Source organism: Alexandromys fortis, unplaced genomic scaffold (assembly GCF_014885135.2).
Source record: "Alexandromys fortis isolate MF-2015 unplaced genomic scaffold, M_Fortis_MF-2015_v1.1 scaffold_65, whole genome shotgun sequence".
NCBI classification, from domain to species: Eukaryota; Metazoa; Chordata; class Mammalia; order Rodentia; family Cricetidae; genus Alexandromys; species Alexandromys fortis.
The window spans coordinates 4623073-4648943 of record NW_026067986.1 but is presented as its reverse complement, the minus strand read 5'-3'; the positions used below and the strand labels follow the sequence as shown (position 1 = coordinate 4648943).

General features: G+C 45.2%; 1 protein-coding gene across 1 annotated transcript in view; it reads right to left on the bottom strand.

Annotated features, from left to right (window-relative positions):
• The window catches only part of Dnah7 (dynein axonemal heavy chain 7), a 215196-nt gene that overhangs the window by 90269 nt on the left and 99056 nt on the right, over positions 1 to 25871 (bottom strand). The window contains 11 exon segments of the mRNA XM_050159210.1: positions 1385 to 2257; positions 7545 to 7764; positions 8790 to 8916; positions 10415 to 10583; positions 12480 to 12635; positions 13892 to 14089; positions 17097 to 17321; positions 18879 to 19010; positions 20906 to 21082; positions 21808 to 21990; positions 23744 to 23893. Of these exon segments, the coding sequence (XP_050015167.1) occupies positions 1385 to 2257; positions 7545 to 7764; positions 8790 to 8916; positions 10415 to 10583; positions 12480 to 12635; positions 13892 to 14089; positions 17097 to 17321; positions 18879 to 19010; positions 20906 to 21082; positions 21808 to 21990; positions 23744 to 23893 (2610 nt within the window).

Below are 25871 nucleotides of genomic sequence, written 5' to 3'. Positions count from 1 at the left end.
GATCTGAACTCAGTGTGTACTTTTCTCTGCATGCCATGTATTCCTTCATTTAATCCTCCCACGGTTACTATACTTTCCCCTAAACAGCAGAATCACACAAATGACCACCTCCATGATGTCCCTCAGTTCGCTCAACTGACAGTGCCAAGTCAACAAGCCTGCACCGTCACGGTTCCTCCCTCCCCAGCCGAGCTGGATTCTTCCTCAACTCGGTAGACATCACCATCAGTCACCAACACGCCGGAGTCAAGGCGCAGGAGTTCCTGCATCTGCTCCTCCTCCTCGACCTCCTAAAATAACTTCTCAACTGTTTCCCTTCTTTCCACACCACCACGGCCCGAACTCAAGTTTCTGCCATCGCCAGCCGGTGTGTGCCAGCGTGACCGTCCCTGCCTTCACTCCCGGGAAAGACAAAACAATAACTTTTCAAACTGCAAAGGCGCACCCCTGGCACACTTCCCGGTCCAACCCTGGAAGTCTGCCCAGTGCACACGTGGTAAGATCCAAACCAACTTGCAGATCTTTGTCTGAACCTTTCTGACCTCAACCGGGCCCCTTCCCTCGGCTCCTTCACCCTAACTGCTCTGTCTTCCCCCAGCCCCATTTTCCAGTTCATATATAGCTCTGCCAGGGTCTTGGTTGGGGTCAGTTTTTCTTTTCTCTTAAAGGTTTTCTATAGAAAGCCTTTGCTCCTTATAGGCACAGTTGTTACAGTGTTATCTGGTAAAAGCAAGGAAGGAGCCAGCAAAGGACACATGCCTGGAATAAAAGGCACGGCAGTAAAGGTCTGTGTAAGTTTCCGACATCACGAATGGTTGGGTTAGATCTGCATACAGGACCTCAGTCACACGTGTGTCGTGCCTTCAGTCTGCTCTGGGACTGAAAGGTAAACCAGGGGGATCTGAGTTTCCGTCCACTCTGCTGCTTTTCCTCCGTCCCTGCCATAGCCTCTGTCCCCGTGTCTTCAGCTTCCTGCTTTCTGAGACAGAACTTTCCTACAAAACTCCCCAGTGGTGTTTTCCCTTCTGATTTTTGTTGGCTTCTGTAAACAGCGCAGAGGGTGGAGTGGGCCAGGAGGTGGGTCTGTAGCTCAGTTCTGCAAGTCTTTTCCCACCATGCCCTCTTGGCTCCCTTAACCCTACCCGCGCTTCTCTGGACAGTCCCTTCCCAAGCTCTTCTCAGCTATGATGTTTCCTGTCTGGACCCTGATACAAGGACAGGTTAATTCTAACGCTTTCTGTAATGCATTTAGATTCATGAATGAAATCTTGTAATGATGTATGTTGCCATAACTGCACTTTGGGGTGGAGTGGAAAAATATTTCGCGGTGATGGAGATTCAACATTTCTAGGTTTCTATCCAAATTTCACGTGGACACACATACCTGGAACCAGTCGATGGTACAACAGTTAACCAGGGCGGGGAACTTCCTAAGACGGATCCGGAAGGCGTCTCCGATGGGGCTCATGGCCAGGACCACGTGCAGCTGGTTGCGGCAGCGGTCGATGAACATGTTGAAGAGCGCGATGGGGCTCCCATCCGTCTGCTTGGTTTTATCGCGCTGGCGATCCAGCTGGCGCATCTTTTCGCAGATCTCTTGCTTCTCGTCCAGAGCAAAGAGGTTTGGAACCTCCCCGGCATTTAGCAGGTTGTTGATGTCTTCCAGGAACGACTCCCTTTTAATCTGCGTGTCCGTGAACAGGAAGACGCCCTGCATGTCGCCTTCCGAGCACTTCCGTAAGATCACTTTTAGATCTTCGCGCCACTCGTTGCTCCCGTAGCCCTTGGAGATCTCCACCTGGAAGACTGAAAAGTCGGCCATGTGGGCGGCCAGCCGGGTCACTGACTGCCTTCCGCTCCCGCCAACGCCCACTAGGAGGGCGTGGCTCCTCGGCTGCTTCAGGATCCGAGAGATCCTACTGATGTGTTCGATGGCAAACCGGAACAAGACCAGGTTCATGGGTTTTTTGCTCATGTTGTTGTATTCTTCGAGGTGGCTTTCTACGATCATCCGAAGTAAGTCCACGTCTGCGATTTCCCTGTAGCAGGTATCCTCCCTCTTTGGGTCGTGAAAATCACAGAACATTAGACTTCTTAAGTCATCTTCTTCCACAATGCCATCATAATCGAAATCCAAGTTGCTAAAGAGTTCATGAAAATCCTCCTGCATGTAGTTTTTCAGAACTTCTTGTATGTAGTTAATAAGCCAGCTTCTGTCAGCGTTATCCAGAAGGCGATCATAATACACTCTGAGGACCTGCATAATTTTAAGAGTGGCTTTAAGAATCATATTTTTTAAGTCTGCTTGTTTATTCTGTGTAAATTATAAAACACCAAGTAGACCGTATAAAACACTGTCATGAAAGAGCCACAAGTTTTATCCAAAGCATACGTAAAGACTATGTCCTAATAAAGCTTAAATATTAATTTTAATTGTGTCTACTTGATACAATAGTTACCCTCGGTGGCACTAAATGAAAAGTAATTTGTGCCCAGCCATGGTGTCTGTGCAGCACAGGAGTGAGCAGCATGGTATGACAAGGGTGCAGCTGTGGCGTGCTTAGCTTGGCGACGACCAATAGCTGCCCTCGGGACCTAGTCAACTGGAGGAAAACCATGCCTGGTACTGGAAACCTCGTCAACTCCTCAGTGTGATGAGGTCGTGGTTATTGCAGGAGAATCTACAACCACTGGTTTCCTGAACCAGCAATCGATAAACGTGTGTCCTTATTCTCACGGTGACACACTCTTCACTCCCTCTTCAAGGAGACTTGTCTTTGCGACAGTTGCGCACCACTACAGAAAACCACAACCAATCAAAATGCCCAATTGTGGAGCCCGGTCCCAGGTGAGTCCTTCTGCAAACATCCCCACACCTGAGGCTCTGAGAACATCGTGGAAGAGGGTGGAGGGGTCTAAGAACCAGAGGACCAGAGGATCAGGGAGTTTGCTGCGAGGTTGTGTTTCCTGGTAACATCAGAAGCGACGTACACAAGGTCCCACCAACACAGCTGCCCAAATATCAGCTACACAAGGATGCCACTAACAGACACGTCAGACTGGACGAGGAACAGCCCACCAGGATGAAACCGTACACAAAGACCTACAGTCAACTGAGGAGAAACGGAAGCGAGAGAGATGGTTGGGGCACGAAAGAACAAACCAAATGGTTCGGTCCCAAATGGTCATCCCGGAAAACATCCACACAAGTAACATTATAAAGACCGAACAGGCTATGTTTAGGAATATGTGTGTGTGTATATGTTTATATATTATATATAATATGCATGCAATAACTCTATGCAGGCAATAACTCTATGCATGCAATAATAATTAGTGAAAAAAGAGGCCATGAATTTGAAAAGGACCTGAGAAGGGGTCTATGGGAGGGTTTTGGGGGGAAGACAGGGAAAGGAGAAATGTTGTAACTATATCATAATCTCGTAATTAATAAGCAAATAAACTTTAAGAAAGCAATTTGCAGAGGCTGATGGGACTGGATGTCTGCAAAGGAACTGAGGCCGTGAGGTGAGTGAGTTCCTCGGCTGACTGCTCAGGCCCAGGTCACAGGATATGATCACTGGGAGCCAGCGTTTGTCAGCTCCCTTCCCAACACATTGCTTTTTTCCTACATAGGTAACTTTTTATTGGCAAATTATTTGCTGTGTTTTTAAGTACATTTTTTTTTTTTAAAGAAAATTGTCTTGGATCAGGGGCGGTTGTTTCAGACACATAGTAGACGTCTAAAACATTTCTGGGGGAATCGATCCCAGAAGCAATATATTAGAATAAATCTGATTATATGCATGCGATTTGGAGCCACAATAAATAAGCAAGTTTTCTGTCTTCGACAATTATTCCTTCATGCCGATATTACTGTCCTGCAGTCATAGTTCATTTTGGACCGAATTCCACATCCCAACGCTTGAGACTGGGCCTTGAAGGAGACAAGTTATTGCTAAGTGATATCGGAAGTGCCCTGATGGGACAGGACAGGAGATCTCTCTTCAGGAAGGGGTGCTTTGCTAGCGTGCTCCCTCGTGTGCCTGCCCCCCCTTTCTCTCTCTAACTCACTCAGAGGGCCTTCTTTGGAAAATTGGCATCCCAAGTGCTGGGTTTTAGTCTGGTGAGCTCAGCCGCAATGCTTTCTGGTGTGTTGTGGGCCCTTCACACTCCTCAAAGTGTGGCTAACAAGCACTGTCCCTGTCCTCCGTATTGTCTTCTCACTTTTTAGGTAGTCTCCTTCACAGCGTGAGGAAATTTAATTTTGGGAAAAACTCAACTCCTCCTTCTCTTTTTCTCCTGGGGGTGTTGTTTTCTTTGTTTTTGTATAATACCAATATTTAACAGGGATACTAGGTAATATGCTCGCTAAAGTTCGGACACCATAGAGAAGCCGAGGAGAATGAGAGGAAGTCAGTTTCCTCCAAAACCGTGTTATGAAATTACATCAGGTCCTTTCCAGCAGTACCTTGGAAGGAAAAGGGCACCCACCGTAGTCTTCAACATATATTAAGCCCTGAAGGAAACTGTCTTGAGTCAACAGAAATAAAGCACAAATTAGACTCTTGAATTCAATACTTCACAGTTTTTGAAATGCTGAGAACAATGTGTCAAATATTGTTCTCGGCATCTGAAGATAAACACAGAAAAAAGGGAAATCTTCCCGGTGGAGTCGGTGTGCTGGGGGAGATGGACGTTAAAAAGCATAACAAACAAGCTTCCTGCCAGGCTGGGAGTTGGCAAGTGTTATAGAATGGGGGCTGGGCAGGCAGGACACAGGACAGGGAAGTCTGAACTGCCAGGGTGGAGGTGGGGTGGCATTAAACGCCTTGGTCAGTGGGGACATCAGGGAGGCAGGATCTGAGGCAGGGAGGTGGGTAGGTCCAGTAACTCCACATCAGACAGGAAGCCCTCCAAACACCCTGAGGGGAAGGGATACAGGGACCCAAACCACTGGGCCCCACTGGACTAAAATGCTGAACTTCCACAGAGAAGCGTGGATGTGGGAGAATATAAAATAATCATTAAAATTACAAGGTTTTTGTTGTTGTTGTTATGAGCCTTGTTAAATAAATGTTCAAAGAATTAGTAGTGATTGCTAACAGCCAATAATCTGATGGAATCCGGAAAAGGCTAACAGCTGGTTGAGTCACACATACACCGGCATCTATAACCTACTCCGTGGCATGTCCAGTCCCACGCGATAAGGTCGACTACGCCATATCCATTCTGCCTGCCTCCCCCCCTTTCCGTCCTCATTCTCCAGCTGTCACTGAGCAGTTGTTACAGGCCGGGCTCTGGGGAACGGGACTGATAAGCAAAGGCTGATACAATGACAAAGACAGCAAGCAAACAAAAAATTTAAATGTGCCAGGTGATGCTAAGTGTGCTGAAAAAAATAAATAAATCAAAGTAATGATTAGTAAACCTATGGGGCTGGGTGACTTGTGTAACCACAAGCCTTTATATAACGGGAAGAAAATAACGCAAAGAGAAGGATGATAAGGGAAGAACTCCTGAGACAGGAAATTCTAGATGCCTCCTAGAGTAAGATTGGTTCGTGATGAACTGCTGCCTTGTTCTAAATCTTTACTTAATTGCAAAATTTCTGTGCTGAAATCTTCCAAGATGATGATGGTGGTACCAGTGGACAGGGCTCCATAATTAGGTTATGGGGCAGATAGATGCCATAAGCAGATTAATGTCACACACAGAAACCGGAGAGCTCCCCACCACTTCCAGCCATGTGCACACAGACAGAAAGCCCTGTCCTCAAACAAGGAACAGGCTCTCCACAGACGGTACATGCGCCACTGCCCAGATCCGGTCCATCGTGGCCTCTCGAACTGTTTGAAATGAAATGCTTGTCGCTGATAAGCTGCTCGGTCTAAAGGTTCTTGGTTTAAGTGTCTCCTCCCCCACAAAGAAGGTATTAATCAGAACAGCTATAATAAGATAACGACGAAAGCTGCCGCATCAGATTTAGTGGGGTGCACAATTCACTTTAGGAGCTCTGGTTTATTAGGGGAAAGGAAGAGACGCAAAGCCATGCTCGGGCCTCGAGGTGGAATAAGCAAAACAACAGATGAAATCTAAACGAAACGATGTCTCCAAAGGAAGGAGGGGCTTCCCTTTAAAACCTGGACAGCAGCTTCTTGAAGGAGAATAAAAGAAAGAGGGGGAGGCTGGAGAGGGAGGTGGAGCAGAGAGGAGCCTCCTCAGAGAGCAGCGGTTGTCAGAGCACACACACACACACACACACACACACCAGCAGATCCCAGAAAGAGATGAAAATCACAAGTTTATCAGCTTCGGGGACTGGAGGGGACTTGCACAGCACAGTGTTTGTGACAAAGAGCAGAGAAAAGTCGGGGACCATCCATGGAGAACTTTCAAGGCCCCCCACACTGCTTCTTAACTCTCTGTCCCCGGGACAGCTGCAGGGAGGCACGGCCTGACCTCTTCAGGGTATCGGAACTTGGGCTTTTCCAAGTGACCGCCTCCATCTGTGAGAGACAGGCCATGTTCTAACGGAAGGCACGAGCTTTCGATACTGCCAGGCTACTCCCTTGGCACGCTCTCTCGCTTCCAGAATAGTTCTGTGGCTCATTTGCTCACTAAAGTTGGAGCCTCTGTCCCCATCCCCAGATGTGAGACACACCCAGCCACAGGCAAGGGTAGTGGGATTGCCAGGTCAGACTTTCCAAAGCACAGCTTTAACCTTGCTGGGGCCGTAACTTCCAAGTGCAGGGGAGGGCCGCTCAGATTCAGATTGGCATTTGTAAGGATTTAGGGTCTCAAATATTGTATCTAGAGCGCCTGGGGAAACTGGTTTGTATCTTTTAAATCATACTGACTGTACCACGCAGATTTAGTATAGCAGCATATCCCAACTGCTAGGTTTCTTAGATACTTTATCAAAGATTCAAATGACTATATTATTCATATATGGAAAATAGGGTGGGGCTAGGTGTTTTCTCTCCACTTCTCTGTAGCCTCAGTGACCATTTAAAATATCAAACTATGATTTTCAATGTGTCACCTTTGGTGATTTCTCTCTTCCCTCCTCCATCCAAGTTTGTAGAAGAAAATTAACATGGACAGAAAGAAGGAAGAGGACATCCTCGCCTTATTCCCAAGAGAGTGGAGAGACTGCTTCTGTGTGCTCAGACTAGAAATCCCAACACGTTTCGCTGAGTAGTTTTGTTCTCTCCAGGACACGGATGCTTTAGAACCACCTGCTTAGAGTTGTCCTATCACAGAAGACGCTTTAACAAGAACTGGGGAGGGTTAAGACGCTGAAAGGCTAAAATTAGCTCCTGCTTCGAGATAGCCTATACGTCAAAATGCAAGATTAGACATTAAATACTCGAAAATTTCAGGTATTAAATATCTAAAATTCACCATGGCCGTGGCCTACGCAATGTCAAATACCTAAATGAGCCTCAACAACACGCACTACTGAGCACTCCTTTCTACCCAGTCACTGGCACCGAGTTCTTGCTCTCTCGTAACCACATTGGGCTGATATGGAGTTTTACCTCGTGGACCCACAGGCGTTTAATGGCCTCTTTGTTCTCAGCTGTTTCTGGTCTCGACAGACAAACACCTTGAATGACGCGGGAGAAATCGCGAAGGTTGAACAGGTAGTGAGACTTAGCCGGGGTAGGCAAGAGATTCTTCATGGCGTCCTTGTACAGGGCCATTGTACCGTTCACGATTTGTGTGGTCAGATCCAGAAAATCATCTGGAAACTTATAACTTCGGAGAAAAAAAATTGCCAGAAAAAAAGTTAGCAAACACAACAGCATGCCATTAGGACACAGGTGATTAGCGTAACATTTTCAATTGTGATCGAAGCAATCTGGCTTATAAAATTCCCACTTCTAACTATTCTAGAGTTCACTTCTTTTCAAGAAGCGTTCCACTCAGCATTTTGTGGTATGTCCAAAGGAACCCTGTGGATGCGGCAGGATCAGCTAACTTTGTGGATTTCAGCTGTGCACAAAAGCTTAAGAACCAGGCAAACGCCACCACATGCTAAGCCAAATCCTCCCTAGCTGGCACACTCTTCAGTATTCTCAATTTTATACAAATAGAATCCATAAAGAAATATGTGTTTCCAAAAAAAGAGGATAAAAAACTACCCAAAAAATACCAAAATAAAAAGAATAATAAGAGAGGCAAAATATATGATTATGGTAGAATAAAGTCCAGAGGCAGATTATTCATCTGTTAAGATTGGCTGCATTCAACTCCTGGCTCAGCAAGAAGCCAGGTGTCTGTTCCATCACCCTTGGGTTTGACAAGAAATAACCATTTCCCAGGAATGGGCTTCAGGGAGCCAAGATGGCTGAGAGCCGGGTAACGGATCCCTGATGACCATTCATCTCCTGGGTTAGAACTAAATCCCTACAGCTGGGAAACATTTCCCCAGAGAGTAGGCTCAAGTCTCTATTCTGAAAGGTGGGTGCAGGAACCCCTGTGTGGAACGCAAGGCTCCCCAGGAAGATATCGAGGTTACAGCGTGAGCCGGACACTTCCTTCCAACCTTAATCATTCTCGGTTACAAAAACTCAAGAGAAGCGCGGAGCAGACTTGAGTGACCACCTTGTGCTGTGTTCTCACACTAGGGCAGGGGAGGAGTGGAGGACATTGACATCACCTGTCACCTTTCTCTGTCTGGGGAGGCTTTCACAAGAGCATGTAGTAAATATGGCTCGTGGGTACACTCCTAAGAATTTTATATTTTTTAAAAAGAAGCCGAGCAACCCTGAATTACCTACCAGGTCCTTAGGTGCCAGGTCAGGATTCTGGAGAAGATGGTGAACATGGACTTGTCGCTAAACTCATTGATGGTGACTATATTGAAATGTCTCATGTAGCGAGGGGTTATTGGATTGCGGCCACCGCCTAAGGATTAGAAAGCAGAATTCCTTGTTTGTTATTTGTGTGTCGAGACAGGGTTCTTCTGTGTTTCCCTGGCTGTCCTGGAACTAGCTCTTGTAGACCATGCTGGCCTTTGACTCTCAGAGATCCGCCTGCCTCTGCCTCCCTAGTGCTGGGATTTAAGGCGTGTGCCACCACTGCCCAGAGCAGTAAAGGATAATTCTTAATATTGCTAGAATAATGCCAAAGCATCTTCTTCACTCCTTGGCAGTTTAACTTGGAAGGCAATAAATTCATGTCACACAGAAAGAATTAAAAGCAATTAACTGTTTGGGGAGACACTAATATCAAAACTATTTCCACTCAAACTTGAGGTGACTTTTTTTTTTTTTTTTTGATTTTCGAGATAGGGTTTCTCTATAGCTTTTGGTTCCTGTCCTGGAACTAGTTCTTGTAGACCAGGCTGGCCTCGAACTCACAGAGATCCGCCTGCCTTTTTTTAACTGAATGACTTGAATGAACTCAGTTTGGTTATTTTATCCTAATCCCTCCCCTACACCTTGACTGACTTCCTGTGAGGCCAATTGATGAGTGCGTGCAACCACTTCGCTGGCTACTTACAATGTAAGAATCTGGAGAATGTCTTACTTCCATAAACAGTGATCACATTCCCAAACACAAGGCTTCCATAACTGACATAGCCTTTAACATTTATGTCACAGAATTGTATTGTATTTAAAGTATATAGGCCTGGGGTCAAAGTTTAGGGAAGAACACAGGCTTAGCACACCCTAGGCTCTGGGTCCAGCCCTCAGGCCGACAAACAAAACTCACAGACAGTAACAGTTACTCGACAAAGGGATTTTTCTCTTATACTCGTTGGTAGAGAAGGGCTTTTAAAAGCACATCACAGTTTCAGCATATACTGTGCGCATGCTCTGAAGCAGTATAGTCAGAGCTTTCTCAGTAGGGTGTCAGATTGAAGGCAGAAGGAAGGAGGGAAAGGTCCCCAGCTAGCAGAATCAAGCTGTTGGAGGCGTATCAAGATTAGCTTGGATCGCCAACTTCTCTCTGAAAACGTAAAGGGAACTGAAGAGCTCGTCCCTCTGGGTTCTCGCTATTTTAAATTCTTCTTAGCAAACTTTGAATCCAGAGAAGGGGTGTACACTGGTGTGGAAGAATGACTATCTCTGATGCTTCAAGAACGGCACAGGGGTGGATGCCTGCTGGCCCTGGGGGACTGTGTAGGTTCTCAGAATGTAGGGGTAGGACATGGCGAGTCAACTTCCAGAAACTACTAAAAGGTTTGGAAGCATTGGTCAGCCAATGTTGCAACCAGGGCCACCCATTTTATGAAATTAACATTCCATTAGCTTTCAATGGAAACAGATTTGAAAATGCATTCCCCAAGCACTTGAACTCGGGATTGCTCGACTGGGTTTCTCCTTCTTTCTCCAGCCATCTCTTTAGATACAGCTCGGGTGGTCTTCTCTCTTAAGGGCCACAGACTCGGAGCACATACCTGGAGGGCCCATAGCGCACATGATCTGGATGTCCACAAGCTTAATCACCGAGCAGTCCTTGAGGTCTTACCAATTCCAGTGGTCCAGCCACTGTCTGAGTAACTCGATGGGGGGCTGAGCCCCGTACACCTCCCGGGCAGGCATATTGACATCGTCTACAAAGACAACCTAAGAGAGAAAAGAGGAGAAACATTAGAAAAGAGGCGCACTTAAACCCCTGATGGTGGCACATGCCTATAATTCTTGCACTTGGGTGGCAGAGGCAGGAGATCTCTGAGTTTGAGGCCAGCCTGGTCTATATAGTGAGTTCTAGGCTAACCAGGGCTACAAAGTGAGACACAGTCTCCAAAAGAATAATAAATAAATAAAAGACTAGAAAAGAAAGTATTAGTACTTGACATAGAGCCCAATTATATAAATGATGCCGGGCAGATTATTAGTCTGTATTCTTTTTTTTAAATATTTATTTATTTACTTATTATGTATACAATATTCTGTCTGCATGTATGCAGGCCAGAAGAGGGCACCAGACCTCATTACAGATGGTTGTGAACCACCATGTGGTTGCCGGGAATTGAACTCAGGACCTATGGAAGAACAGGCAATGCTCTTAACCGCTGAGCCATCTTTCCAGCCCCATAGTCTGTATTCTTAACAGATAAATAAGTATATATCTGAGAAGTGAAGGTTTCTTTTTCAAACAAGAATACAATACTTAGACTTCCATAGAAATAAGGAGACCTTCTCATTACTAATGTTTATATATTGGTGGTTGAAAGCTTATAAATCCATTTTATGCTATTTGTCTCTCAAGATACCCTTTTCCCTGTGAAACACTTTGACTTGTTAAATAGCAGAGGTGTGGCCGTAGGTGAGCGCAGCCTTGAAGTGAAGAAGGCTCAGCTGACAAGGGGGGGCCTATGCAAAGAAGCACAAACAAGTCCTTTGGTGGAGAGTGTTGTGAAAGAAAAGCAAGTATTAAATATGCTAGGAATGTCAGTACAGAAATTACAATCCAATTTTCCATATCAACATTTTGTTTTCAGCTCATAAGACAACCACTTACAAATACCAAAATGTTCAGCGCCCCACAAATGCTACCAGTTAAAGGAAGTTCCTAAAACAAACAGGACCTGTTTTAGGAAACTGACCTTGAATTCTCTATGTATTCAAGAAAGACCTTGAATTTCCGGCAACCTCGCCTGATGTGGGATTCTCCTCTGTCTGCTATGAATATGTTTTATTACTAATGGTTCATGAAGAAGCTGTTTTGGCCTATGGCAGGGCAGAATATAGCGAGGCAAGAAAACTAAACTGAAGGCAAGGAGAAAGAAGGCAGAGTCAGGCAGATGCCATGTAGCTGCCAAAGGAGAAAGACGCGGGAACCTTACTGGTAGACCACAACCTCATGGTGATACATAGAAATGGGTTCGTTTAAGATGTAATAGCTAGCTAGAAATATGCTCTCAAGCCATTGGCCAAACGATGTTGTAATTAATATAGTTTCTGCGTGACTGCTCAGGTCTGGGCGGCCGGGAAATGGACGTGCAGTCTCCGCTTACACTTGCCTCCCTCTTCTGAGGGCTGGGAGCACAGGCTTTTGCCACCACGAATTCAGAGCTCTGTGCCTGCTAGCTAAATACTCCCCTAGTTACGCTATGGCCCAGCCTGGGAATATCTTAAATCAAAATGTTCATTTAAAAGAAAAGAGCCAGTGAGACAGAGAGGTGTCCCAGAGGATCAGGGTGCCCACAGTCAAGCCTAATGTCCTGAGCTCGGTTCCAGAATACATAGAGGAGAGAACCGTTGTCTTCTTGTTCCCAGACACTCGCCCCATCTCTCTGTCTCTGTCTCTGTCTCTGTCTCTGTCTCTCTCTCTCTCTCTCTCTCTCTCTCTCTCTCTCTTTCACACACACACACACACACACACACACTAATAAATCATTTTAAAAACATCAACTCTTTAGAACATTAGTTTCCCTTGTTCTGACGTAGCAAGGCCATGGATGACACTAGTATTACACCAGAGCTAGAGCAAACAGGAAGGAGAGCGAAAGCCATTACCATCCTCTTGCCTAAAGGAGGGCCGAAAACCCCTTTCCGCCGCTTGTCCAGCTTCGACATGATGATGTTCTGCGTCTGAGCCGCTGTCGTCTGCGCCGAGAAGTTAACTATCAGAGGTTTGTAGATGTCCTTATTGAGTTGATTCAGAAGGAAATTCTACATGGCAGGAGAGAACAGAGGGAGCCACAGCTGAGGCCTGTTTCGGCATTTCACAATACACCCTAAGCGCCACTGTGGACAAACGTGAGTTGAACCTGTGAGTCAAAACATTGTGAGGGAAGGAAGGAATAGGGAACGCGTTGCCATGCCAACGGGGCACCGCTACCTGCCCAGCTGCCCTTCATGGATGGATTTTCTCTGGTTTTCACAACCACATTAATAGCACTGGGAGCAGCGAGGACTGAGAGGTTAGGCCTCCAGCCTCAGTGAAGGACAGGAATCCAGCCTGCGCTTGTCTCTGAGTAGACGAGGCCTCTATTAGCTGTGCAGTTCTCTTGCTCCTCCAGCCCAGTTACCTTCCTGTAAGTTGAGCTTAAGTGACCTCAGTGTAGTTCAAGCAGTATTTGCTGGAAGGCAAGGGTTGGTGCTGCGCTCCTTCATCAATATGGGTGACAGGGAGAGACGATAGGTAGATACTATTTTATGAAAAGTAATGTTTTTAATACCCATTGCCTGGGTTGAATTTGACAAAGGCATAAGTGGAAAAAAAAGGTGTGTTTTTCTCAGTGTCTTCCTCAATAAAAGCAGGACAGCCAGCATATATCAAAATACATTTCAGAATGATTAAAGGATTCGACAGAAATTAAGGTGAATGAAGAACCAGAAACAAATCCTGTCAACCACTGGAGGAGAGTGGACGGGCTGGGAACCTGGAATGGAAGACAGCCGGGCAAAGGCACCTCCCTCCCCTTTCCCGCCTGCACAGGGCAGCTGGGGTTGGGGCTGCATCTCTCGTGGCAGCTAACACGACCATCACTAGCAGCTGGCTCCATCAAGAATCACACTGGCAAGTCCACCTCGACTACAAAGTCACCATCAGATGGAGAACAGTCAGAAAAGCAACCTTGGTGAGGTCTAGTTACTAACACTTTCCAGGAGACCTAATTCTATACTAAATAAGTTCTTATTAGAATATCAAAATGAATGGGGCAGAGATTTAGGGACAGAAAACAACGTCATCACCCATCGTAGGCAGCCCACCAGAGACAAAGCAGCTAGGATTTCCCTTTTCCCAAAAGGCACATTTTACACGCGTTTTCTAAAATAAAAGACGATTACTTTCAAATTCCCCATAATTTAAATAGCAAAATAGTTGAGTATGTTTTTAAACGAAGCCAACCTTAAAATTCTAATTCTCAGGAGAGCGCGCACGCTCGAGCACATACATACATTTACATTTCTGCAACACTCACAATGATATAAACACTCTTGCCCGTTCCCGTTGGGCCGACGAATATCGACGGCTTCTGATGAGTGGTCAGCAGGCTCATTAGTGCGGAGTAGCGGATCGTGTCTAGCGTTGGCACAATGATCTCATTAAACTGGACATCCTTGGGAATCGGGGGAGCGTCTCCTAATTTCTTTATCCACTGATCCCATCTTCCCAAGCCCTGTGTACAGCAAACAGTCCAAGTTATAAAACAGGCTTTGTACTTCTGTGCCCCTGTAGTAAAAGTCAAGACCAATTAAATTCTGATATCTACACATTTATTTCATTCTTTAAAACAATTATCCTCTCAGGCTGAAAGTTAAATTTTATATATGAATTTGAGTAGAAACTGGGCTTTCGTGTAAATTAAACTGAGACGGCAAAGTTCAGACATTTCAAATGTCCTGAAACCACAGCCACAACCCAGTCATCAATAGTGGAGTCTCTTAACACATTGATAAAATCTGATGAATCAATGGGCAAAAAGTAAAGAATTTTTATTTAATACGGTAACAAGAACAGGCTATAATTTCCATAGAGGTTAACTGTATATCACTTAACACTTATACTTCTTTCAAGCAAGGTTTATTTTATGAAAATTTATAAACGTAATTCTAAGTAATTAATATAACAACTAAGCAGCATTAACTACATTCACAGTGCACTGTGGTATAGTAAGACTTCCCAATTTGTGGTTATGGTGAATTAATATTATGCTGAGTCCTTGCATCCAATGAGTTTGTGAATCATATAGCTTGATTCTTATCATAAAGTTTTAAAATTGCGTTTTCTCTGGGAAAATAATACTGCGTTATCTAGCCTTAGCACAGAATTATAAATAAAGTCCTGGTGATTCAAAATGCATCAGACGCAGGCCCATCCTTCCCTGGCACTGCCAGATGCCCAGAGCCGCTCCTCACTGGTGGCTGTGGTAGACGACAGCTGTCTCGTCTGTTTGGTCTAGACGACAGCATGGTGCTCTTCTGAAGAGGCTATGGGTTCACGCTGAGCCCTTGTAGCTCATGCACTTGTCGTCTTCTGGTTACAAGTTACACATTTACTGAAGACGCTGTGGAGGGCACCGAGTTTGCATCCCGTCTAAAACTTATAGCTGGTGAGAAAAAGAGTTCCTTTTCGTGGTCTTGATAATCTACTCAAACATAACATCTTTGACCGCATTTGGGAAAGGAGGAATTAAGAATCCGCAACCTGGAAGTGGCCGATCATTTAGAGGCTATGATCGCAGAGGGACCACTCACAAGTCCTGAGCCCCAGTTCCCTCCATAGGAACTGTTCATAGCAGCATTGTTTGTAATAGCCAGAACCTGGAAACAACCTAGATGCCCTTCAGTGGAAGAATGGATGAAGAAAGTATGGCATATATACATATTAGAGTATATACTCAGCAGTAAAAAACAAGGACTTCTTGAAGTTTGCAGGCAAATGGGTGGAAATAGAAAACACTATCCTGAGTGAGGAAAGCCAGATCCCAAAAGAGGAACATGGGATGTACTCACTCATATTTGGTTTCTAGCCAGAAATAAAGGACATTGAGCCTATAATTCATGATCCTAGAGAAGCTAAATAAGAAAGAGAACCCAAAGAAAAACATATAGGCATCCTCCTGAATATTAACCTTCAGCAGGCAATGAAAGGAGACAGAGACAGAGACCCACATTTGAGCACCGGATTGAAATCTCAAGGTCCAAATCAGTAGCAGAATGAGAGAGAGCACGAGCAAGGAACTCAGGACCGCGAGGGGTGCACCCACACACTGAGACAATGGGGATGTTCTATCGGGAACTCACCAAGGCCATCTGGCCTGGATCTGAAAAAGCCTGGGATAAAACCAGACTCACTGAATATAGCGGACAATGAGGACTACTGAGAACTCAAGAACAATGGCAATGGGTTTTTGATCCTACTGCACTTATTGGTTTTGTGGGAGCCTAGGCAGTTTGGATGCTCACCTTACTAGACCTGGATGGAGGTGGGTGGTCCTTGGACTTCCCACAGGGCAGGGAACCCTGATTGCTCTTTGGGCTGACAAGGGAGGGGGACTTGATTGGGGGAGGGGGAGGGAAATGGGAGGCGGTGGCGGGGAAGAGACAGAAATCTTTAATAAATAAATAAATTAAAAAAAATTAAAAATGATATTAGCAGATACATGCTGGGCGGGATGAAGAAGAATTCCTCGTAGAATGAGGTTAACAGTAAAGTTCAAGAGTTATAAAAATTAGAAACTCATAAAAATGTATCTCAAAGAAATAATCAGATATTCAGACCTTCCTTAACTTGTGTCTAAGAAGTTTCACCAAAGCAGTATTTATAAAAGTGAAACACTAAGGTCTGAAAAGCATCCTGCTAGATTAAAGAAGGTCTGGGAGATAACTCTACTGAAGAAACACCAGTGACGTGGAAAGTTTCCTCTCTATTAAATAGAAAAAAAGGATAGAAACTGTCCAGTGATTACCCAGCACAGTCCCTATTCTACTGAGTTTTTATGTGTTTAAATTCTCCGTTACTCCTAAAGTCGCTCGATGCACAATGTTTGTGGAAGCTACAAGACCAACGGCCAGAACTTGCCTCCCAGTCCAGTGCATTGGGGACTGTTTTTAAGAGCAAGCATTTCTCCAGGATTCTGGGCCGGCAGGGTGCTAACACACACACACACTCGGATCTCCTACCAGCCTTGGGTAGCGTGTTCATCATGCCGGGCTAGGTACCATAACGTGTAATCATACTTAATAGGCAAAATCGGACAATTGGGTATCAGGACGTTTGATCACCGAGGAAAACTAAATTCAAGAAAACTAACTTGTAGCCGGGCGATGGTGGCGCACGCCTTTAATCCCAGCACTCAGGAGGCAGAGGCAGGCGGATCTCTGTGGGTTCGAGACTAGCCTGGTCTACAGAGCTAGTTCCAGGACAGGCTCCAAAGCCACAGAGAAACCCTGTCTCGAAAAACCAAAAAAAACAAAGAAAAGAAAAGAAAATTAACTTGTCCAACCAAGACTGTTCAGGAAGAAAGTAATTTCCCTAGGACTAAAACCCAGGGTGTCGGACTGCAAAGCCTGCACACCTTCCTCTACTTCACGCTGCTTATTCACGTGAGCAGCGAGGGACTCCAGGCTACGTCTCCGCCAAAACCGCCAGGCTGCACTGAGGCGTCCTGCCTCAGAACTCACCTCTGGGACAAACTGATAGTCATAAATTGTCCCCTTCTCAGGAAACGGCACTGTTAATGTCTTTGAGGATGTCTGCTCAGTACCGCTCAGTAATTTGAACTTATTCCGCGTTAGGTCTGAAATGGGACCTTGCATTAGCTCTCGGAGGATCTTACTGAATTTCAAACGGTCGTCATCTGTACAAGAAGCACCGACAGACCAGATCAATGAGAACAGAAAAATGCCCTGCAGTGGAGAGAGGAGAGGAAAAAGGGCAATTAAAGAGACGCTTCCGCCTACCCATGTGGTTTAAATCACATCAGCCAGCCTGACACCTCTGACAGGAAATACCTGAGCATCTGGGAGAACAGCAGGCCTTCTAAGGATTCTGTGAAAATTAATGTCCCCCAAAATATGTCCTTTAACATCTTTAAAGTAATGCCATACGGAGCATACATTCAAGTCAAGGCAAATCTTGCAAAGGCAATTTTTGTTGTTGTTTTGTTTTCTCGAGACAGGGTTTCTCTGTAGCTTTGGTTCCTGTCCTGGAACTAGCTGTAGACCAGGCTGGCCTGGAACTCACAGAGATCCTCCTGCCTCTGCCTCCAGAGTGCTGGGATTAAAGGCATGCACCACCACTGCCCGGCACAAAGGTAATTCTATAAATTGCATGTTTCAAACTCATCCTGGATCCTGATCTTTCCAGGAACACTGGGTTAACTTTGAAAGGCAAGAAGCCCAGACATACTTGCCTTTCAGTTTTGATGCAGATGTTTTGAATTTAGACAAAACCAATTTCTAATATTTTGTGTGAAATACTAGCTCAGCCTTAACTGTATAAGCTGGATTTGCTATCCTACAAGCATCCAGTACAAGTGTGCCTGCTTGAACAGCCAATTCTCCATCTAAATGCTAAAACGAACAACCACAACGATGCTAAGGAAGGTTCTGCCTTTAATCCTGTCCACATAACACCCAGCTTATGTGAAAACTATTTTGGAAAACCTTTGCCCTGAAATTACAAGGTAACTTAACTTGTTTTTCATAGAATATGAGTTGTAAGAACTATGGATTGGCCAACTTAGAAGTACTGTCATTAGCAGTGTATGGGTATCTTTTATCTGAAACTATCTAAGGTCGATACCTACATCACTACTTTTTATGGCTTTCTATTAGTTTTAAATTATATGCAGATGTGTGCCTGTGTGGGACATGAACACAGAGGCCGACAGCGGCCCCTGCAAACAGCTTTCTTCCAGCTGCCTGAAACGAGTGCTGGGAACCGAACTCTGGTCCTCATGCGAGAGCAGCAAGTGCTCTTAACCTCTGCGCCATCTCTCCGGTCCCCTCTCACTATTTCCAAGTCTGCTTCTCAGTCTTAAGATATCGTTCAATGGTAGACCACTGGCCTAGCATGCATGCGGTCTTGAAGTCTGTCTTCAATATTAAAAAATAAATAAATGAGTATTTCAACCTCCAATATATTTATATAACTTCACACATCCCATCTCCCCCAAATATAAACTTGTTCTTGTACAAAAAGGACAAAAGTCAAAGTGGAAAAATAGTAAGTCACAGTTTGGGAGGAAAGGCGGTTTGTGATGGAGAAGCCTCCTGCGGCTGCCAGGATGTGTGGTTTCAATGCAGACCAGCACCGGCACCTCAATGCACAGCGTATCCCAACAGTGCAGTTGGCTAGCGCTCCCCTAGGGCTCCGCATCTGGGGCTCGGCTCTTCCTCCCTCCTAGGCTTGCACAACCTCAGGAGCAAGCCGGTCTCGCAGAGAACGATGAGCCGTCTTACCTCAAGCAGGGAGAACGCTTCCCTATCGTTTCTTTCTCTTTGTTTGGTTTCATCAGCAAAGTCGTCCATGAAGCAGTCTATGAGGTTCATTAAGGAGCGTACCAGGTTGGTGTCTGAGGTAGGAGAGAGCTCCTGAGGAATCAGAAGGGAAGCGTCTGTAAACCAAGATGCCAAGGAGCAGCACGCCAACAGCTCCCGTTGACAGAGCGTCATTAAGCCTATGAGGCACAGAAACGGGGTTCTTGGGATTCCCGTTTATGGGGGGAAACTGAGGTTGCGTGTTCAGTCCTTGCCTGGGGCGACTGTCACACTTCAGTGATATGTACCCCTTTTACTGCTAAGAGTATGACGTGGACGAGTGACATGCAGGTACTGGGGTACCCACGTACCCCAGGAGTTGGCTTTCTTTTCCTACCTTCTAGAGGCCTCTCTATGCCTAGACTAGCTGCCTGGGAGCTGTTGGGGGACTGTCTTACTCTTTCCCATCTTGCCATACAGATGCTAATATTTCAGCGGCACCTGTCACGTCTGACTCTTTGTGAGTCCGGAACAGAGCTCAGGTTGTGAGGTTAACAGGGCAGGTGCTTTTAGCCACTGAGCCTTCTCAGCTGCCGGTGCTATGCGCCTTTTGTAAAAGCTCACAAGCAAAAAAAAAAAAAAAAAAAATTCTCAAGTTAAAAAAAATTTATTGGCATGTGTTTCTCTATCCATTATTAATCTTATAAATCAAACTCGACTCCTTGATAGACGTCTGAGTCCGCACAATGTCTGGTGAGCTTTAAATCTGGGGCATGTCATTATTACAATTTATAAACTAATCCAGGGAGCACACACTGCTCCTAGAACAGTGTTCTCGGTAGCACCCACTAGCTTCCCTTCCAGCAGCTCTGTTCCAGCCTTCAGAGCTGCTCCCCTCGCCCTGTGACGTCATCTCCGAAGACCAGAAGTGGCAGGCTTCCTACTGAGCCACCCAGCCTCATAAAACGTGAAGACACCGGGACTGGCTGACGTGGGATTGCAACGGATAGGAGACTCAGACGTAAAGGGCCCTTCCTAGGCAGACACCTATTACCGCAATAGCCATTCATAACTTCTCTAGAAAGAACAGAAATCGGAAGATGTCGGGACGTTTACACGAACGTTTGGTTTTGCTGTATGGCCGAGGTACATGCCCACGACACAGAACATTCATTTCTTTACTTACATTATCTGAGGGAAAAGGAAACACAAATTCTGCACACAAACACAAACTGCTGTATTCTTGCCTGGCAGAGCATGCTTGTTTAGATGGTTTGGCGCACGGTCACTTCCTGCTTGTCTTAGACACAGGTACCAGCCAAGGTTCTGAAAGCGCAGGGGACACCCAGTATCTCCCATTCCTCCACCACTGCCCGAGATATTGTGGGCTCTTCCTCTCCTGTGCTTGCCACGATGTCCCTATTCCCTTTATTGTCCTTCTACCAAGGATTTGATTGTTTGAGAAAACAAACGTACACATGCGCAAGCACACACATGCACATGAAAATGAAACATACAACTGCTCGCCAGAAACGAGAGCTGACATCTTGGATATTTTATTTCACAGGGTTAGGTAAGCCTTTCAGATTTGCTCGTTTTTAAGAGAGAATAATCGCACCAATAACACTGGCTCAAACTCTAAGATGTTTCACTTTTTATGTTTTTCGAGAATAACAGTATGAATTCACATCTTTTTATTTTAGTCTGAGCTAAGGTTTTAGCAAGAGTGTTGGCATATGCCTGTAATCATAGCACTTATGAGGCCAAGGCAGAGAGACTGCATGTTACAGGCCAACCTTGGGCTCCAGGCCCATGTGAGTCACACAGAAAAGAATTGCAACAAAGAAAACAAAAAGGGAAAAAAAAGATCAAAATGGAAAAAAAAAGCTCCTGTCAAACCTGCTAAAAAAAAAAAAACATTAGCTTTAAAAAACACATCGAAATGAATATATTTAATTCAGGTTTTCCTTTTTTTAAAAAAAAAATCTTAAAACTTCCATTTCTCTTACCTTTGTATGCCTCCTAATGAATTCAACAGAAACAGGGACCATTCTGTCAAACAAGCCTTCTATGAACTCCCTCTGAATGACGCTGACTGTCTGCGGCAAAGTGTTGATCCAAGACACCATCAGCGGCCTCCAACCCAGCATGTGGGGCTCCATGTAAATCATGCCACACCGGGAAACCTGGAAGGACACACATCGCTTAGCAACAAAGTCTGCTCACAGGACAGGTAAGGGGCAGTCATCACTTGAGGTCAGTCTAGGGACATCTTCTCAAGGAGATGGGTGAGCATAGACTGGAGGATACCTTCTTACAGATGGAAGTTGGGGGTCACATGACATACACCTCATTCCAGGCACCTAGTCATGGATTTCTCTTTGGTTGTTGTTGTTGTTACAAAGATCACTAGTTCCTTTGCTAACCTTATCATTAACTTCCTTTGGCCACAGGCAGCACCTGTCATACGGACTGACTTCAGTGAGCGGCTCTAGGAAGCCTCAGATTCCCCATATTGGTAGAAAACCCAGTAGAGCAGATTCTGGAGCAGAATCTGATGAGGTTGAGCAGGGGGTCCGGCGCACAAGACCTGGCTTCTTGCCGGGCATTAAGATAACTTAGGACACCTACCTCATGCAAACCTCGTAGGAGCAAAGAATTTTATATAATTTTATGATCTCGGTTTTCGCATGTGATCTTGCGAAAAGATCCCAGATAAAAGAGAAAAACGGCTGAATTACTAAATCTGTCAAGGTACGTGAGCAGGTATGCCTGTTCCTTTCAGGGTCACAGGTGGCACCCACGACGGAATGTACAAAGACATCCAAGTTAAAGGAAGAGCTGCTGAGGGAAAAGAAACATTTGTGAAAATTGCGTGATCCACAGACAGATGCCGAAGCTGCAAACTTACGGTGGCAGGAGACGCAACCTCCAGATCCATGGGTTCGAAAATCAGATTCATTTGCGGCGACATCTGGATGATCTCCCCGCTCATCAGACACAGCTTCTTGTTGTCGTCCAGCACCGTGTTCATGTTCTCGATCCACACCGCGTCAACCGGCCCGTCAAAAATTAACCACTTCCTGTCTGGAGTCTGAATACACAGACGGGGGGAAGGGCAAAATGGAACCAAGCAAACAAGTTAGTCATGTTATCTCCAAATTTAAAAGGACCAAGAGAGTCGACTTACCACGGAAACATCAAAAGTACCCTTTAAATAAAGCATACACACACATGTGCGTGCATGTATGCATACACACATACACACATACATATTCACCTCATGCACACACAAGCATAGATGAAAAGCCTACATAGGCGTGGACAAGAAAAACGATAACATCTTACCTTGATTAAATCTTTTCAGTATTCCCGAGACTAAGTATATGTAAAATGCTTTCAAAATATTAGAAATGAAAATACTACGAACAGGGAAAACAGAAAGTTCATTCAAATTTGCCCGTTCTTCATGTCTTATAGATCGTTCTTATCATGAATTTTACTGAAAGTTTTTCGTAGCGTTAATGACTTCTATGTGCCACGCTCAAATTTTTTTCTTCCTTCTATGGAATGAATTCACACACACACACACACACACACACACACACACACACACACACTCCACTCCTAGGCTGAATTGTCTCATAATGCCATAGGGCAATAGTCCTCAACCTTCCTCACACTGTGAGCCTTTAGTACAGTTCCTCATGTTGTGGTGACCCCAACCATAAAGTTACTTCCGTTGCCACTTCAGAACCGTAATTTTCTACTGTTATGAATCACAATATAAACACCCGTTTTCCTAGAGTCTTCACAACCCCCTCCCCAGGGGTCATGACCCCCAGCTTGAGAAGCACTGGTCTAGGATATTAAAATCAATATGACATCCACACAAAGCTCAGTACATCAGTAATAATAACCGTTAGTGTTGTGTATATATAATATAAAATCACCTTGACAGTCTGACAAATATTTAAGAAATATGAAAATACACACGGTATAGAAAATAGCCAACCTTCTGACTCTTATAATTCTATCTGCTTATGTACGCAAGTGATGTTTCCCCTACCTTCAGCTAATCTGAGTGGAAGCTACACTGGGGACAGACTTAAGTCCTTAACACATTCTCAGTCCCCATGGTCAACTCCATAGGCTAGTGGGCTGCCCCAGGGTCGAGCCATCCCTGTCCACGGTGAGGGTGGTGTTTGTGTGCTCAAAACTCCGGAGGGCAGCAAGGAGGAGTATTTCTCTATCCCTGGGCGATCATTCCGTAGAGCCTTCCCTCAGGCTCTTAGCTGCTGGTGCTGGTCACCTGTCACTGTCTCCCACAAGGTCTGATGGGCAATTCTGGGTCAGAGGTGCCCAGGAACACGGGCTCTGTTGTTCTTGCGTGTGCTACCCTTGTTCCTCACAGAAATACCAAAGCATCCAGTAACACGCTCTCATTAAACATCTTTTTCAGTCTTTGTATTGTTTTAATTGTTTGGGTTTTGTTTTTTGTTTTATTTATTTATTTATTTATTAAAGATTTCTGTCTCTTACCCGCCCCCGCCTCCCATATCCCTCCCCCTCGCCCAATCAACTCCCCCTCTCTCATCAGCCTGAAGAGCAGAACTGGTTCACTGCCCTGTGGGAAGTCCAAGGACCTCCCACCTCCTTCCAGGTCTAGTAAGGTGAGCATCCAAACTGCCTAGGCTCCCACAAAGCCAGTACGTGCAGTAGGATCAAAACCCAGTGCTCAATAAACATCTTAAGGTCAAAACAGAAGTCTAGGTGGAAATAACTTGGAAAAAGATCAGACGCGGTCACAAGACACAGCGCAGCCTTTGGAGAAGGCGGGCTCTTACCGGGGACGCTGCGAACGCTCGGAAGCTCACTGCGAGGACCCCGTCGGACCACTCGTGGGACACCAGGTCAAACTGTCCGTACAGTTGGCCCATGGTCACGGACTTAGGGTTCAAAACAGTTATCTGGACCTTGTTTTCTTCCATAAGTCCCTTAGGGAAAGAGGAAAACCAACATTATTTGCATTGAAGGATACGTTCTCTCCTCATGGAAAACGTGATTGCGTGCATCAAAACACCTTAGTGAGCCTCCGGAGACCCTGCCAGAAGGAAGGAGTAGACTTAATAGGGTTCCAAAGCAGGGGGTATGCTGTGTGAAAAGAGATTGTTTCTATCTCCTTGGCAATGCCAATGAACCACTGAAAAGCCGAGTTTTGGAGGTTGCTGTAACATTTTTTTTTAAAATAACAAAATACACAGGGGTAAATTAGTAAACGGTGTTCATTCTTATAAAGCAGAAATTACAGAAAAAATATTGACACCTGTTTTTGGTAAAGGCCTACACGCTGAACCATGTAGGCTTTCCGGGTTCTTCTTCTATTTTCAGTTTAAAAAAAAAAATTGCAGAAACCGTTATCAGCGTTCTGAATTCATCGGCATCCCGAGAATAGACCTCAGCTGCATTTGGCCTGTGGGCTGTAATCTGCTGACCCTTGCTACAAAATGTTCTCTGGGAGAACATAAAGACAGGGCATGATAGAGACTTCCCACTGAGCCAAAACCTTAATATTAGCAAATTGCCTGTTTTGGCCGGAACCCTGGCTCTGTGGCATTATTATAGGACATGTTGGCACCCTTGGGGCATATAAGCCTTGTTTTTAAATTAAGGGAATTAATTTTTAGAGCAGTCTCAAATTTACAGGAAATTGAATAGAAAGTGCAGGGCTTCCCGAATCTTCCTCCCTCTGCCTCGCTGACGATGCTACCCCCCCCACACACACACACTGTTATCATCACACGCTAATGACTGTATGGACATACGCTATTATGAACATATAATTACATGTGTGTGTATATATATATATAACATATACATAACTGAGGGTTGACTTAGTGTTTACGCTGTGGGTTTTACCCATGTGCCCATCATTATAGCATCGTACAGAATACTTTCACTTCCTTAAAACCCCCTGTGCTGAAGCTACTTAGTCATTTATTCTCCGCACAACAGCACAGCAAGCCCAGTTCTTTCCAATCCTGCCCGAGCTGTGGACAGACACAAACCAGTACATCAAAGAGCAGATGTGGAAAACAGCACCTTAAATAACAAGACAAAGCTCAGCTCGCGGCCTTTGCTCTCCTCCCTGCGCCAGGAAGAGCTCTGCGGTGACATTTCCTCAATGGAGAAGTATGGGCAACCGTACTCTGAAGACAGAGTCTAGCCCACATGCCGGTGAGGAGCTGTAGGTCGAGTGTAGGAGCTAGAGAAGCGGTCATCTCGCTCTTGTGGTCTCCAGAGAACGGAAGAACCATTCGGACTTCACAGGAGGCCAGAGGACGTGTTCATACCTGCAGGCCCGTCAGCCCTTCAGCAGTGCCTGGTTCTGTTAGAGACTTGATTTTTGTGTGTGGCGAAAACCAACTAGATGGCAGAACAATGCAACAGTAGCAGAAACACAAGCAAGTCAAACGCAGGGAAGTAAGAGAAGAAGGCAGAGTGGGGAGGGAGGAACAAGAGGAGAGGAAAGAGAAGAGAGGAACCGTGAGAACAGAAGCAGGGCGTCAATTTATGACGCCACATGTGAATCTTCTTGGTTTTCCCTCTAAATAGAAGCGACCATGGGCTCCCACCCCTGACCGAGGAGCTATTTGTAGTTGATATCTGCTGGCAAAGGGAAAGGAAGTGACCCACGATGTTTGTCACTGGGTATGTGAACCACACCCTCAGGCAAGCTCCTTCCTTGCCCAGGAGTAGTTGGCCAACACAAAATGAACTCCATATTGCTGTTGCTTTCTTTTCTTTTGTTTCGGTTTTGTTGTTATGTTTTGTGGGTTTGTTTGATTTTGTTTTGTTTTGGTTTTTTTTTGTATTACATTTTTTCTTGTTTGGATTTTCATTTTGGGATTTTTTTTTTGAGAGAGAGAGATGATGATGATGATGATGATGATGATGATGATGATGATGATGAAG